Raw genomic sequence first — 13,328 nt, forward strand, 5'->3', positions numbered from 1 at the left:
GAAAAAGCCTGCTTGTATAGCACTTTCACTTTGAGAATTGTCTGGCTAGGGTAACTGAGGTTTCTCAGCGGAAGCAGTCTGTATTGCCGCCTGAGGAACAGTAATAGGATCCTATTGGAGTTGGGAAGTGCCAAAGGCAAAGCAGAGATACTTGGTTTTATTCAGGACAACACAGTGTCTTGCTGTGCATCATTTAGGGTTGTAAAAAGTTCCTGTATATACAGACTAGAAGTAATTGCCTAATTGCTGCTTTAACTGGGCCTGTGACTTCATAGGGATTTTTCCTATGAACAGTAGACAGCTAAAAAACCTAGATGGTTTCCTTATGAAACTATGGTGATTCTCAGCAGGATCCTAGCATTCTGGGGATGTGTGAAGCTGCAAGACCCCAAGCAATTTTCAGCATTCCAGCTATTTTTTTATTCCCTCTTCAATCTTACTTCATTTCTTAGCCTTCTGTAAAGCATTTACTCTCTCTTTGAGTTGAGCTGAGCCAAGCCTATAATTGAAGAGGTTGTAAAAAGTTCCTATAACCTCAGGTCAGGAGTATCTGCACCTTTGCTGCTTTAGCTTAGGCCAGGTTTACACTACAAACTTACATCAGTAGAACTAAGTTGCTCAGGGGTGTGAAAAATCCACACCCCAGAGTTATGCAGTTATAACGACCTAGCCCCCTGGTGTAGACAGCGCTATACTGATGGGAGAACTTCTCCCATCGACATAGTTACGGCCTTTCACGGAGGTGGATTAACTATGCCAATGAGAGAAGCTTTCCTATTAGCACTGTAGCATCTTCCCTAAAGTGCTACATCAGTGCCACTGCAGCTTTTTAAGTGTAGACCTGCCCTTAAGCTGTCAATAGAGCTGCATTGATTTACATTAGCTGATGCTCTGGCTATACGGGGATTATAAAGGCACAGAACTCATTAGTTTTCTCAATATAGATATAAATAGAATGACAGGCATAACCAACATTAGATCTGCTGTCTGGGTTTCAGACGTCTTTTATATATATTCTTTATTTGTTGTTCACATCCATAAGTGAAAACTTGTCAACCTCATTGTCTCAAAGCAATAGTGTAAAAATACAAGTATGTGTCCATACAAATTAGCTCCAAAAATGATGCACCAGTAATAACTTATTAAGAATCACAATAGTGACTCAAAACAGCACAGAAAAATAGCACTATTGTGATATTAACTAGGTGGAGATAAACTTGATGGAGACTCTTGGTTATTATCCTGGCAGTACAAAGCAATGGAAATTAATTTTGGTGAGTTTTGCAGAACACTTGATCAGGTAAACATAATTCATTAGAATGGATAACTCTAGCATTCCAGTCTGCCTGCCTATCAAAATTTCTAAGGTAGTTATCCCTGTGGTATATAAGCGTTGGTATCTATATACCTGGTATCACCATAATTCACCACAATAAAATATATATTGCACCTGAGAATGTAGTAATAATACATGATGATGTCATCCTCACTCTTTTTCTCTATATATAAAGCTATGTGTTGCCTGTGTAAGATTTTATTTTTAAAAGTAAAGGGAAAAGGGTGAGAGATATGTTGGAGATACTTTGTGTGTCACTGGGCAAGAGGAAGGATAGACATTTTTCAGGACAATGGGAGCAGAAGAAATTGGATATTTTCTAGAATTTTTGTTTTTAAATGTTCTGAACGTTGAATCTTGAAGATGGTATCTTATCTATACTTAACCAATAACCTGAACAGGAGGAAGCAGTTGAGTATACCTCACCTTTGAGGGAGAGATTTTCAGTGGATCACAATAAATGCATTTGCAACATTTATGGGTATATCAGTGAGAAGTGGCTTTAAGAGAACCTTCATTTGAATACACAGATTCGTAGTTAAATGTCTGTCACTTCACTCATGTACACAAATGTAGAGTTTTGCATTTGCAGGGAACTGCAGTGGATGTTTCTATTCTTGGAAATAGGCTCTTACCATCGATTTGATAAATTGCCCCTGTCAGAATCAAACCAAGGAGGACAGCTTAGCAGTGATGCAAAGTATTTTCAGTGAAAAGCAAGTTTTGACTTTTTTAACAATGAATTTGTTACCAGCAGCACAACCGCCTCCTGTGAGTTTTCACACAATGCTGGTAAATGAGAGATTCACAAATGTATGCAGTGCAGCTGTAGCATGTCGGTTGCAAGAAAGCTTGTCTCTGTCACCATTAAAATAGTTTCATTTAAAGAAATTAGTTGGCCCCATTGAAATAACTGGCAAAACTCCCATGGACTTCCATAGAATCAGGATTTCACCTCCAGTCCTGCCCACAACAACCATTTTCCCCCTACCCGCAAGTGAATCAGTTGGATAGGTCACTGTTATGATCATATGCTGGAGGAGAATATTGCTGGTGGGCAGTCTGCAGCAGAAGAGGGTCTATCCATGACCAAACTTTGCTGTGTTCTCTGCCTAGACATGCACAAAAACCAAATCTATGTACTTCAAAACTCCCACAGGTAAACTTCAAATACAGTGGCTTAGTGGATTTAAGAAACCCACAGCTACAGGATGCAAATTTCTTAAAGGCTTTAGGAACACATTCCTTATCCTGCATCATAATTTCTCCATATTTCATACATGTGACAACTGTGCAGCAGGAAGGTCATGGGGGACAGAGTTGAGGTTGTTTTGAACTTCAGCACAAAAATTTCATTTTATCTTTTTTTAAATGTAAACTTGACTTTGAATTTTCCAGGCTTTTAAACATTTGTGGGTTGTTTGGGAGGGAACGGAGGGGAGAAATCATTTTCCTTTCAAAAAAATTGCCTAATTATTGATCAATATTCACAATTTAATTCTAGCTTTAACCAAGTTTTTGCCTGGAAATATAAATATATGCAATATTAATTAATGCAAATACTCTAAATAAGAATTAGAGCAACATTAACATGACAAATTCATTTTTTTAAACATATAGAACATGAAAAAATGGAGAACATTTTCAGGATTCATTACAGATCTTTTTTAATGTTTGAAAACAGGAAGGATCGTCTACCAATGTCTAACAGCACACTAAATCCTTCTGGGAGTTCATGTCCAAAAAAGGACAGCCAGGGAGTCAGCCAGAATTGTTTGAGGGTCAAATGAGGACATTCCGCAGGAGAAGATAAAATAACTTGGGAATATTTTTGCTGTCTGAACATTGACTAAGCCTGGTGAGAGGAAAAGACAGGAATGGATATAAATAAAAATTGAGGTTAACCTCTTTCTTTAGTGTTACGAAACTACTGGTATTTTCCTATGATAGATGCAATGAGGTATCTTATAATATGCTTAGGCTTGGAAGAAGTAGATTTTTATCGGTAAATGTCAGTAAACATCGACTTCTTTGTACACACATGAACTGAAGAAAAAATATTTCCATCAATAATATTTGGAATTTACAGATAGGCAAAGTAAGAGAATACTGCTTGAGATCTTCTTAGAGTTTGATTTGAGGATATTTGCTTTGTATATTATGACAGCTGATGTTGACAGTTTCATAGATTCGTAGATATTTAGGTCAGAAGGGACCATTATGATCATCTAGTCTGACCTCCTGCACAACAGAATTTCACCCACCACTTCTGCGAAAAACCTCTCACCTATGTCTGAGCTATTGAAGTCCTCAAATCGTGGTTTAAAGACTTCAAGGAGCAGAGAATCCTCCAGCAAGTGACCCATGCCCCATGCTACAGAGGAAGGCGAAAAACCTCCAGGGCCTCTTCCAATCTGCCCTGGGGGAAAATTCCTTCCCGACCCCAAATATGGCGATCGGCTAAACCCTGAGCATATGGGCAAGATTCACCAGCCAGATACTACAGAAAATTCTTTCCTGGGTAACTCAGATCCCACCCCATCTAATATTCCATCACAGGCCATTGGGCCTATTTACCATAAATATTTAATTACCAAAACCATGTTATCCCATCATACCATCTCCTCCATAAACTTATCGAGTTTAATCTTAAAGCCAGATAGATCTTTTGCCCCCACTGCTTCCCTTGGAAGGCTATTCCAAACAGTTGAGTTTTTAACTGTTATAAAACTTTAATGACAGCAGAAATTGAGATTAAAAACATTAAATAATTATTGTGTGACCCCTTTTAATTTCCTATAACTGTGAAAATTTAAATCAATAAAAATTGAAAAAATGCTTAGAACCCATAATTTTGAACTGTGAAAATGTAAATCAATAATTGGAAACAATGCTTAAAAATAAATATAGATAGCTATAAAAATAATAAAACCCCCCAAAAAATCAAATTCTACCAAGCCAAAATATAAGAACATTAGAATGGATGACTCTACCATTCCAGTCTGCCTGTCTGTCTATCAAAATTTCTATACACATTAAATGACTGCTTCATGGAACAGCTTGGAACCCCCAAGGAAAGAAGCAATGTATTACCTTATGGTCCATCTAGCCCAGCATCCTGTCTCTGACAGTGGCCAGATGCTTCGGAGAATATGAGCAGAACAGGGCAATTATCAAGTGATCGATGCCCTGTCATCCAGTCCCAGCTTCTGGCAGTTGGAGGTTTAAGGACGCCTGAAACATGGGATTGCCTCCCTGACCATCTTGGCTAATAGCCATTGATGGACCTTCCTCCATGAACTTATCTAGTTCCTTTTTGAACCCATTTATACTTTTGCCTTCACAACAGGCCGTGGTAATGAGTTGCACAGGTTGCCTGTGTGTTGTATGAAGTACTACTTTATGGTAGTTTTAAACCTGCTGTTTTGTTTTAAAATTGCCTATTCTCATCGGGTGACTGTTAGTTCTAGTATTATGTGAAGGGTTAATAACACTTCCCTATTCACTTCCTCTATATCTTGCATGATTTTGTAGACCTCGATCATATCCCCGCTAAGTTGTCTCTCTTCTAAGATAAACTGTCCCAGTCTTTTTAGTGGTTCCATACCCCAACTCATTTTTGTTGCCCTTCTCTGCACCTTTTCCAATTCTAATATATCTGTTTAGAGATGGGGTGGCCCGAACTGCACACAGTATTCAAGGTGTGGGTGTATCATGGTTTTATATGGTGGCATTATGATATTTTCTGTTTTAATATTTATCTCTTTCCTAATAGTTTGTACCATTGTTAACCTTTTTTGACTGCCACTGAACACATAAAGAAAGTTTTCAGAGAACTATCCACAATGTCACCAAGATTTCTTTCTTGAGTGGTAACAGCTAATTTAGACCCCACCATTTAGTACATATAGTTAGGATTGGTTTTGCTAATGTGCATGACATTGCACTTTTCAACATTGAATTTCATCTGTCATTTTGTGACGTAGTGACCCAGTTTAGTGAGATTCCTTTGTAGCTCTTTGCAGTGAGCTTAGGACTTAACTATCTTGAATAAGTTTGTATCATCTGCAAATTTTGCCATGCCACTGTTGACCCACTTTTCCAGATCATTTATGAATATGTTGAATACCACAAGTCCAAGTACAGATCCTTGGGAGAACCTGCTATTCTCTCTCCATTGTAAAAACTGGCTATTTATTCTTACACTTTGTTTCCTAACTTTTAACCAGTTACTGACCCATGAAAAGACCCTCCCTCTTACACCATGACTGCTTAGTTTGCTTATGAGCCTTTAATGAGGGACCTTGTTACAGGCTTTCTGAAAGTCCAAGTACACTATATCAACTGGATCACTCTTGTCCACATGCTTGTTGGCGTCCTCAAACAATTCTGATAAATTGGTGAGGTATAATTTCCCTTGACAAAAGCCGTATTGGTTCTTCCCTAACATATCATGTTTATCTATGTGTCTGATTATATTGTTCTTTACTATCGTTTCAACCAATTTGCCTGGTACTGAAGTCATTCTTACTGGCCTGTAATTGCCAGAATTGCCTCTGGAGATTTTTTTTTTAATTGGTATTATGTTAGCTACTCTTCAGTCATCTGGTACAGAGGCTCATTTAAGCAATAGGTTACATACCACAGTGAGTAGTTCTGCAATTTCATATTTGAGTTCCTTCAGAACTCTGGGGTGAACACCATCTGGTCCTGGTGATTTAGTACTGTTTTAATTTACCAGTTTGTTCTAAAACCTCCTCTATTGACAATTCAGTCTGGGACAGTTCCTCAGATTTGTTACATAAAAAGAATGGCATGGCTGTGGGGGCCTCCATATCCAATATCCTCTGCAACAAAGACTAATGTGAAGAGTCCTTGAGTGATCCTTGATCATCCAATGGTCCCATTGACTGGCAGGCTTCTTGCTTCTGATGTAATTAGCTAGTTGCTCTTCAAATTCTTTTTTGGATTGCCTTTTTATACTTTACATTTGACTTGCCAGAGTTTATGCTCCTTTCTATTTTCCTCATTAGGATTTGACTTCCAGTTTTTAAACGATACATTTTTGCCTCTAACCACCTCTTTTACTCTATAGTTTAGCCATGGTTGCATTTTTGGTGCTCTTACTGTGGTTTGTTTTTTTTTTTAATTTGGAGTATACATTTAGTTTAAAAACATCTATTATAATGTTTTAAGCTAGTCTTCATGCAGTTTGCAGGCATTTCACCTTTGTGACTGTTCCTTTTAATTTCCGTTTAAGTAGCTTCTTCATTTTTGTGTCGTTCCCCTTTATGAAGTTGAATGCTACTGTAGTGGGTTTCTTTGGAATTTTTCCCGTACAAGGATGTTAAATTTAATTACATTATGGTCACCATTTCCAAGCAGGTCAGCTACATTCACCTCTTGGACCAGATCCTGTGCTCCACTTAAGACTAAATCAGGAATTACCTCTTTCCTTGTGGGTTCCAAGCTGCTTCATGAAGTAGTCATATAATGTGTATAGAAATATTGTCTCTGCATCCATTCCGAAAGTGACACGTATCCAGTCAATCTGAGAATAGTTGAAATCCCTCATTATTTTTGCAGTTTCTGCCTTTGTAGCCTCTCTAATCTCCCTGAGAATTTCACAATTGCTGTCGCCATTCTGATCAGGTGGTTGGTAGTATGTTCCTCTTACTATATTCTTATTATTCAAGCATGGAATTTCTATCCAGAGTTCTATAGTTCTACGGTACTTTGGTTCATTTAAGATTTTTACTTTATTTGACTCTGTGATTTCTTTCACATATAGTGCCACTCTCCCACTGATGCCACCCACTCTGTCATTCCTATATATTTTTGTACCCTGGTTACTGTGTCCCATTGGTTATCTTAATTCCACCAAATTTCTATGATGCCTGTTATATCAATATCCTCATTTAATGCCAGGCACTCCAATTCCCCCATCTTAGTATTTATCCTTCTAGCATTTAAATATAAGCACTTGTGCATTTTGTCAATATTCTGTTGCTTGCCTTCGTGTGTTATATTTAAATAGGACTTTTTTTTTCCCCACTGTTCCTCACTAGCTTCTACGTGTACTTTACCAACTTCTTCCCGGTGCTCTTTACTAGGATATAGAGTTCCCTTACTAATAAATTCATCCCTAATATGCCTAATGCCCTTCTTAAAAGAGATTTAAGAGAGTGCTATGTTCAGTAATGACAACAAGCAGATGTCTTTCCCATTCTTGTCAAGCTTCAGACGGGTAGCTGTGTTAGTCTGGATCTGTGAAAGCGGCAAAGAGTCCTGTGGCACCTTATAGACTAACAGACGTATTAGAGCATGAGCTTTCGTGGGTGAATACCCCCTTCGTCAGATGCATGTAGTGGAAATGTCTCTGCCATTTTTTTAAAGGGCCAGCTAATAAATGCAAAGTTCTTGGTTCAGGCTTGTAGTAGTGATGGAATAAACTACTGGCTTAAGTCAAGTCTCTGACTGCTTCCAAATCATTGGAAAGTCTTCAATTCCTTGATTAGAATGCTTAATATAAGTTTATAGTCCAGTGGCTGGAGCAGGAGAGAGACAAGCAGCTGCAGCCCTAAAGTGACCATTTTGTAACTGGTTGCTGTGTGCTGACATTCTCTCTTCCAGCTGAATGCACTAAGTGGACTGTTTCCCCCAGCAGAAGGAATATGACTGTCTCAAAACTTCTGCATGTTGTATAAATGACTAGTGAAGAATTCTCAGCCTTCTTGATATGCTTTGAAACTTTAAGGTCTGAGTGATTGTCCCTTGTGCTTCCTGTTTGGTCTGGGTTTCCTGTTCTGGGTACTAATCAGCAGCTGTACTGGACCTCTAAAGCATTGAACTTCTAAGGCAAGATAACATCATCTGAGGCCTGACAGGGAGTTTCGAGAGGGAGTTCTCCAGGTGAAGGAGGAGCAAATACGGGACTCTGGGGCTGGAGAGAGAGTTTTAGAAGAAAAATTCCCCTTGTTTGAAGTCTCAATGATGGCAATAACTGTCCTTTGGGGTACAGAGAAGAAGTTCTGATTCTTGCTTGCATATTTATACCTGCCTCTGGAAATTTCCACTACATGCATCCAAAAAGTGGGTATTAACCCATGAAAGCTCATGCTCCAATACGTCTGTTAGTCTATAAGGTGCCACACAACTCTGCCGCTTTTCCCATTCTTGTGGGTTAACTATTGCACAGAGTGACCTGAAGAAAAGCTCTGTGTATGCTTGAAAGCTTCTCTCTCACACCAATAGAAGTTGGTCTACTAAAAGAGATTACCTCACCCACTTTGTCTTTTTAATATCCTTGGATGTTGTAACATGGCTACAACAGCACTGCATATTGCACAAATTGCATAGCTGCATAAATCCCAGGCCTTTCCACTAGTGGGTGCAGGAAGCTTGAGAACAAAATTCTTAATTAAATCAGTGGCTCTTTAAAACAAATTACTAGAATATATATAAATGAGATACCTGTGACCTTTCTAAGCTCACCTCTTGCTATAGTGAGAAAAATATTTAACTAAGGGAAAGGGATTAGTTTTCTTTATTTTTTCAATAGATTTTAAATTTTTTCTCTCTCTCAATTATACTCAGATAGTGAAATAAGACTGGGCAAAACAAAAGCTCAAGTAAATGGGTTTAGATAGAGGAGTGAATAGCTTGTGATGTGACCACAGCTGACTCTGACAAAAACAAGCAAGGTTCTTCCTATGCTTCCAAACAGATAATTAGTCATTATGTAAAGTTGTTAGTTTATATTCATGTCCGGTCTGAAAGTGGACCCCAGCCAGAAGCCACACATTCTTTCCAGTCCCCAACCATCTGTGCTTAATAACCTGGCCATACTGGGGAAATCAATGACACCATACCACAGGAGGGACCATACAGCTAGAGGACAGAGAGGAAACTACAGTTCATTATTTGTATTGCAGCAGCACCTGTAGGCCCCATCATATTTAGGCACTGTACAAATACATATCAAGAGACAGTCCCCATCCCAAAGAGGTTACAATCTAAATGGACAAGACTGATAAAACAAGTATTATTATCCCTATCTCCTAGATGAAGAATGAGTCAGAGAATCAAGTGACTTGCCCAAGGTCACAGAGGAAGTCAGTGGCCGAGCTTGGAATAGAAGCCAAGTCTTCTGAAGCCCAGGTCACAAGCCTTAATCACAAGAACTCCTTTTTTCCCCACTATGTGAAGAGATTTCAGCTCTATCCCTAGCGTCAGGGATCTGCAGCTTTTGGGACCATTCTCTGCAGATTCTTGTACCTAAGCAACCCCACTCCTTTCCCCTTCTGTTAGGTCACAAACCCTGACTCACAGAAGAGATGGTTACAAGAAAATATCAGTATAAAAACCTGTCACTCTTCCCAACACCTGCCCCTTTCCTTGTTATTTTTTACTAACAGGGAAGCTGTAGTCCTGCAATTTTATAATAGAACCTTTAAATGATTCTCTCCTGAAATATAGCAAAATAGGATGGGCCAAATCCATTCCTGGTGTATACAGAGAATGACTCAATTGAAGCCAGGGATTAATATGATCTTTCAGCAGTAACCTGACAGTTAACTCCTGTCTCAAAATGCATCTGTTACTGTAATCATGATTGTAATTATTTTGGAATGTTACTGAGTGGAGGATATGTCAGTAATGGCACAATTGCTACCTATCGCACCAAAAGAGTACCAGAAAAAAGAAAAACTTCCTCTTGACAGTGCAATGCAATGTATAAACCAATAATCTATCCATACAGTGATTTGATGGGTGCTGTGTATTTTTACAATCTGGAGTGCAATATACTGTGGACACCATAAAAAAAAATACAAATATATTGGCTGCAGTAGTTAAATTTACCACAATATTTGTGTATTTCTCCTATTCTAAACATAGGAAATGCTATAGTAAAGTCAAATACTAGTTTATATTGTATACTCATTGTATTGTAAATATTTTCAACTGCTCAGTATAAACTATCTAAATAGTGATGCATATTTTCCTTCACAGTTTTCATGAATGCAGCAATACCAATTGCAGCTGTACTTATAGTAAGTATGAACTTTTCTAAATAACAGTGTTTAGAAGCCAGATCGACCTGATTTTTCGTAAAGCGAAGGCTGGTAGATTCCAAACTGAGATCTGTCAAATGCTGCACCAGAAACATCTGATTTCACTTGCTTTTGCTAATTTAAAAAGAAGTGCCTCAGGGTTTTTTTAAATATTACTTCCCTAGTGGCTAAAGGGGTAAGCTGTAGGCATGATGTAGCTTTCTTTTTAGTAAGGCTTTTGACACAGTCCCACATTACATTCTCATAAGCAAACTAGGGAAATTTGGTCAGCGTGAAATTACTGTAAAATGGGTGCAAAACTGTTAAAATACCATATTCAAAGAACAGTTATTCATAGCTGGCGGTTAAACTAGGGGGACAAATTTTGTGGGGTCCTTCAGGGATCAGTCGTGGGTCTGTTACTGTTCAATGTTTTCATTAATGACTTTGATAATGGAGAGGAGAGTATGCTTATAAAATTTGTGTATGACCCCAAGCTGGGAGGGGTTGCAGGCACTTTGAAAGACAGGATTAGAATTCAAAAGGACCTTGACAAATGGGAGAATTGGTCTGAAATCAACAAGATGAAATTCAATAAAGAAAAATGCAAAGTACTACACTTGGGAAGGAGAAATCAGATGTACAAATACAAAATGGGAAAAAACTGGTGAGGTGGTAGTACTGCAGAAGATCTTGGGTTTAACATGGATCACAAGTTGAATACATTCTGGGGTGTATTAACAAGAGTGTTGTATGTAAGATATGGGAGGCAATTGTTCACTCTGCTTGGCACTGATGAGGCCTCACCCGGAGTACTGGGTCCAGTTTTAGGTGCCACACTTTAGAAAGATGTGGACAAATTGGAGAGAGTCCAGAGGACAGCATGTTTTAGTCTTGAGAAAAGAAGACTGAGGAGGGATCTGATAAGTAAGACTGCGTTTCTGTCACAGAGGTCACGGATTCCGTGACTTTTGTAGCTGCAATGGCCAGTGCAGCTGATCCCTGGGCCAGCTGCTCGAGCGCCCTGTGGCCTGCCATACCGGGTGCTGCTGGAGTAGCCCTGGGGCCAGCCACACCAGCTGCTGCTCAGGTGGTCCCGGGGCGACTGAGCAGTGGTCCCAGGGTCATCCCTGAGGGAGGGTCTGAGCAGCGGTCCCAGGAGCTTCCCTGGGGCCAGCTGCACCAGTCGCTACTCGGGTGGCTGGCCCGGGGGAAGCACCCAAGCAGAGGTCCCTGGGGCCTCGGAACAGGGGTGGCTGGGGGGGTAGTCAGCCCCCACGGCCAGTGCAGGGGCTAAGCATCGGCCCCTGGACCCCCACAGCAGCCATGTACTGGGGCCCCCCAGAGCAGCAGCACCCTGGGCCCCAGGAGCTGCTAAGTTTTAGTCAGGGGTATTTATATAGTAAAAGTCATGGACAGGTCACCGGCCGTGAATTTTTTTTTTATTGCTCGTGACCTGTCCATGACTTTTACTAAAAATACCCATAATTAAATCTTAGCCTTACTAATAAGTCTTCAAATACGTTAAGGGCTTTTTATAAAGAAGGACGATGATCAATAGTTTTCCATCGCCACTGAAGGTGATGGAAGGTGAAGGTGATAACAAGTAATGGGCTTAATCTGCAGCAAGGAAGATTTAAATAGGATATTAGAAAAAACTTTCTAACTATAAGGATAGTTAAGCTCTGGAACAGGCTTCCAAGGAACCTTGTAGAATCTCCATCATTGGAGGTTTTTAAGAACAGAACAAACAAGTGTCAGGGATGGTGTAGGCATACTTGGTCCTACGTCCCCAGGGGGCTGGATTAGATGACCTCTAAAGGTCCTCACCAGACCTACATTACTATGATTCGGTAACGGTCCAACCCATTCCCACTGAAGTCAAGCCTTTTGAATCAACAGTAACAGAACTATATGGAACAAAACTCCTTATTCTTCCCAGACTCACCACAGATCTGGGACTGTGTGTACACCAAGCTTTTTCTTAACCTTTCCCACAGTGGCAGAAGCCTTAGCACAGCTCCATTGGTGGTAGTCACAGTGGAAGCATGAGTGCAGACAATCCCACAGGCATTTTTATCTTTGTATCCTCTAACCCTGCTTAGAACAAGTCTAGACAAACATGGTTGTAAAATCACTGGCACCTTGTCTGCACTCATGCTCTGCATAGGACTAAAACCTATGGAGCTAAAATGGTGCCAGTACAATGGGGAAAAATTTTAAGCTTGGTGTAGACCAGGCCTTGAGGAGAGAAAGACCTTAATGATTTGCAGGTTAAGGAGTAATTACTGAGCTCATGCAATAAATATCAGAAAATAGAATCCCAGGGGGACTTTGTTTGAATGAGACTGGGTTGAAAACTCTGCAAGGAGCTCAGACTATGGCCCACTATGGATCTGGTTATTCAGGACTAGATATTCTGTATGCAGTGTGACATGATTTGAAGCGCCATTCTAGCAAATTTTATTTTTTCTCAGTCATCAATGATCTCACCATTAAAGCATATATGGGTCTTGCCTGCTTTTTTGTTCTTTTGTTTATTTGCTCCTGCAGCTCAATTCTCTGCCCTTGCATGGGTGAGTAGGGGACAGGAGGCCATGAGAAAGAGGTGCAAGGCACCTCCCGTCCTTTTCACTTACTGCAGTGTCTAAGCACAACTACAATCCCTGTGCTTGGGGCACTGGGACTGCTCCCTTACAGCCCCTCTCACAATTTGTCATAGCCCTGAACCTTGTCTCCCACATACACGCTAGCCTATAGAGCTGGCAAGGTGCCCCGGGGAGCAGGCTGCACCATTCAAAGGGATGGAGTAGTGTCCATGTCCCCCCTTCTCACTTCAGAACTATGGGAGGGATAGTACCTCTCGGACACAATCCCTCCCGGAGCTCTTGCTATGGTTGGGTGGCTCCATATTAACAACCCGTGTGTATACTAGTAGT

The 13,328-nt window shown here is 40.1% G+C and overlaps 1 protein-coding gene across 4 annotated transcripts in view; it reads left to right on the top strand.

Annotated features, from left to right (window-relative positions):
• Nucleotides 1-13,328, top strand: part of ABCC8 (ATP binding cassette subfamily C member 8) — a 135,993-nt gene that overhangs the window by 46,945 nt on the left and 75,720 nt on the right. For all 4 annotated transcript variants that reach the window (XM_084631930.1, XM_084631933.1, XM_084631931.1 and 1 more), the window contains exon 11: nucleotides 10,349-10,389. In XM_084631930.1, the coding sequence (XP_084488056.1) occupies nucleotides 10,349-10,389 (41 nt within the window). The remainder of the gene's footprint in view (nucleotides 1-10,348; nucleotides 10,390-13,328) is intronic.

The sequence above is a fragment of the Lepidochelys olivacea genome, assembly GCF_965140295.1.
Source record: "Lepidochelys olivacea isolate rLepOli2 genome assembly, chromosome: 6".
NCBI lineage: Eukaryota > Metazoa > Chordata > Testudines > Cheloniidae > Lepidochelys > Lepidochelys olivacea.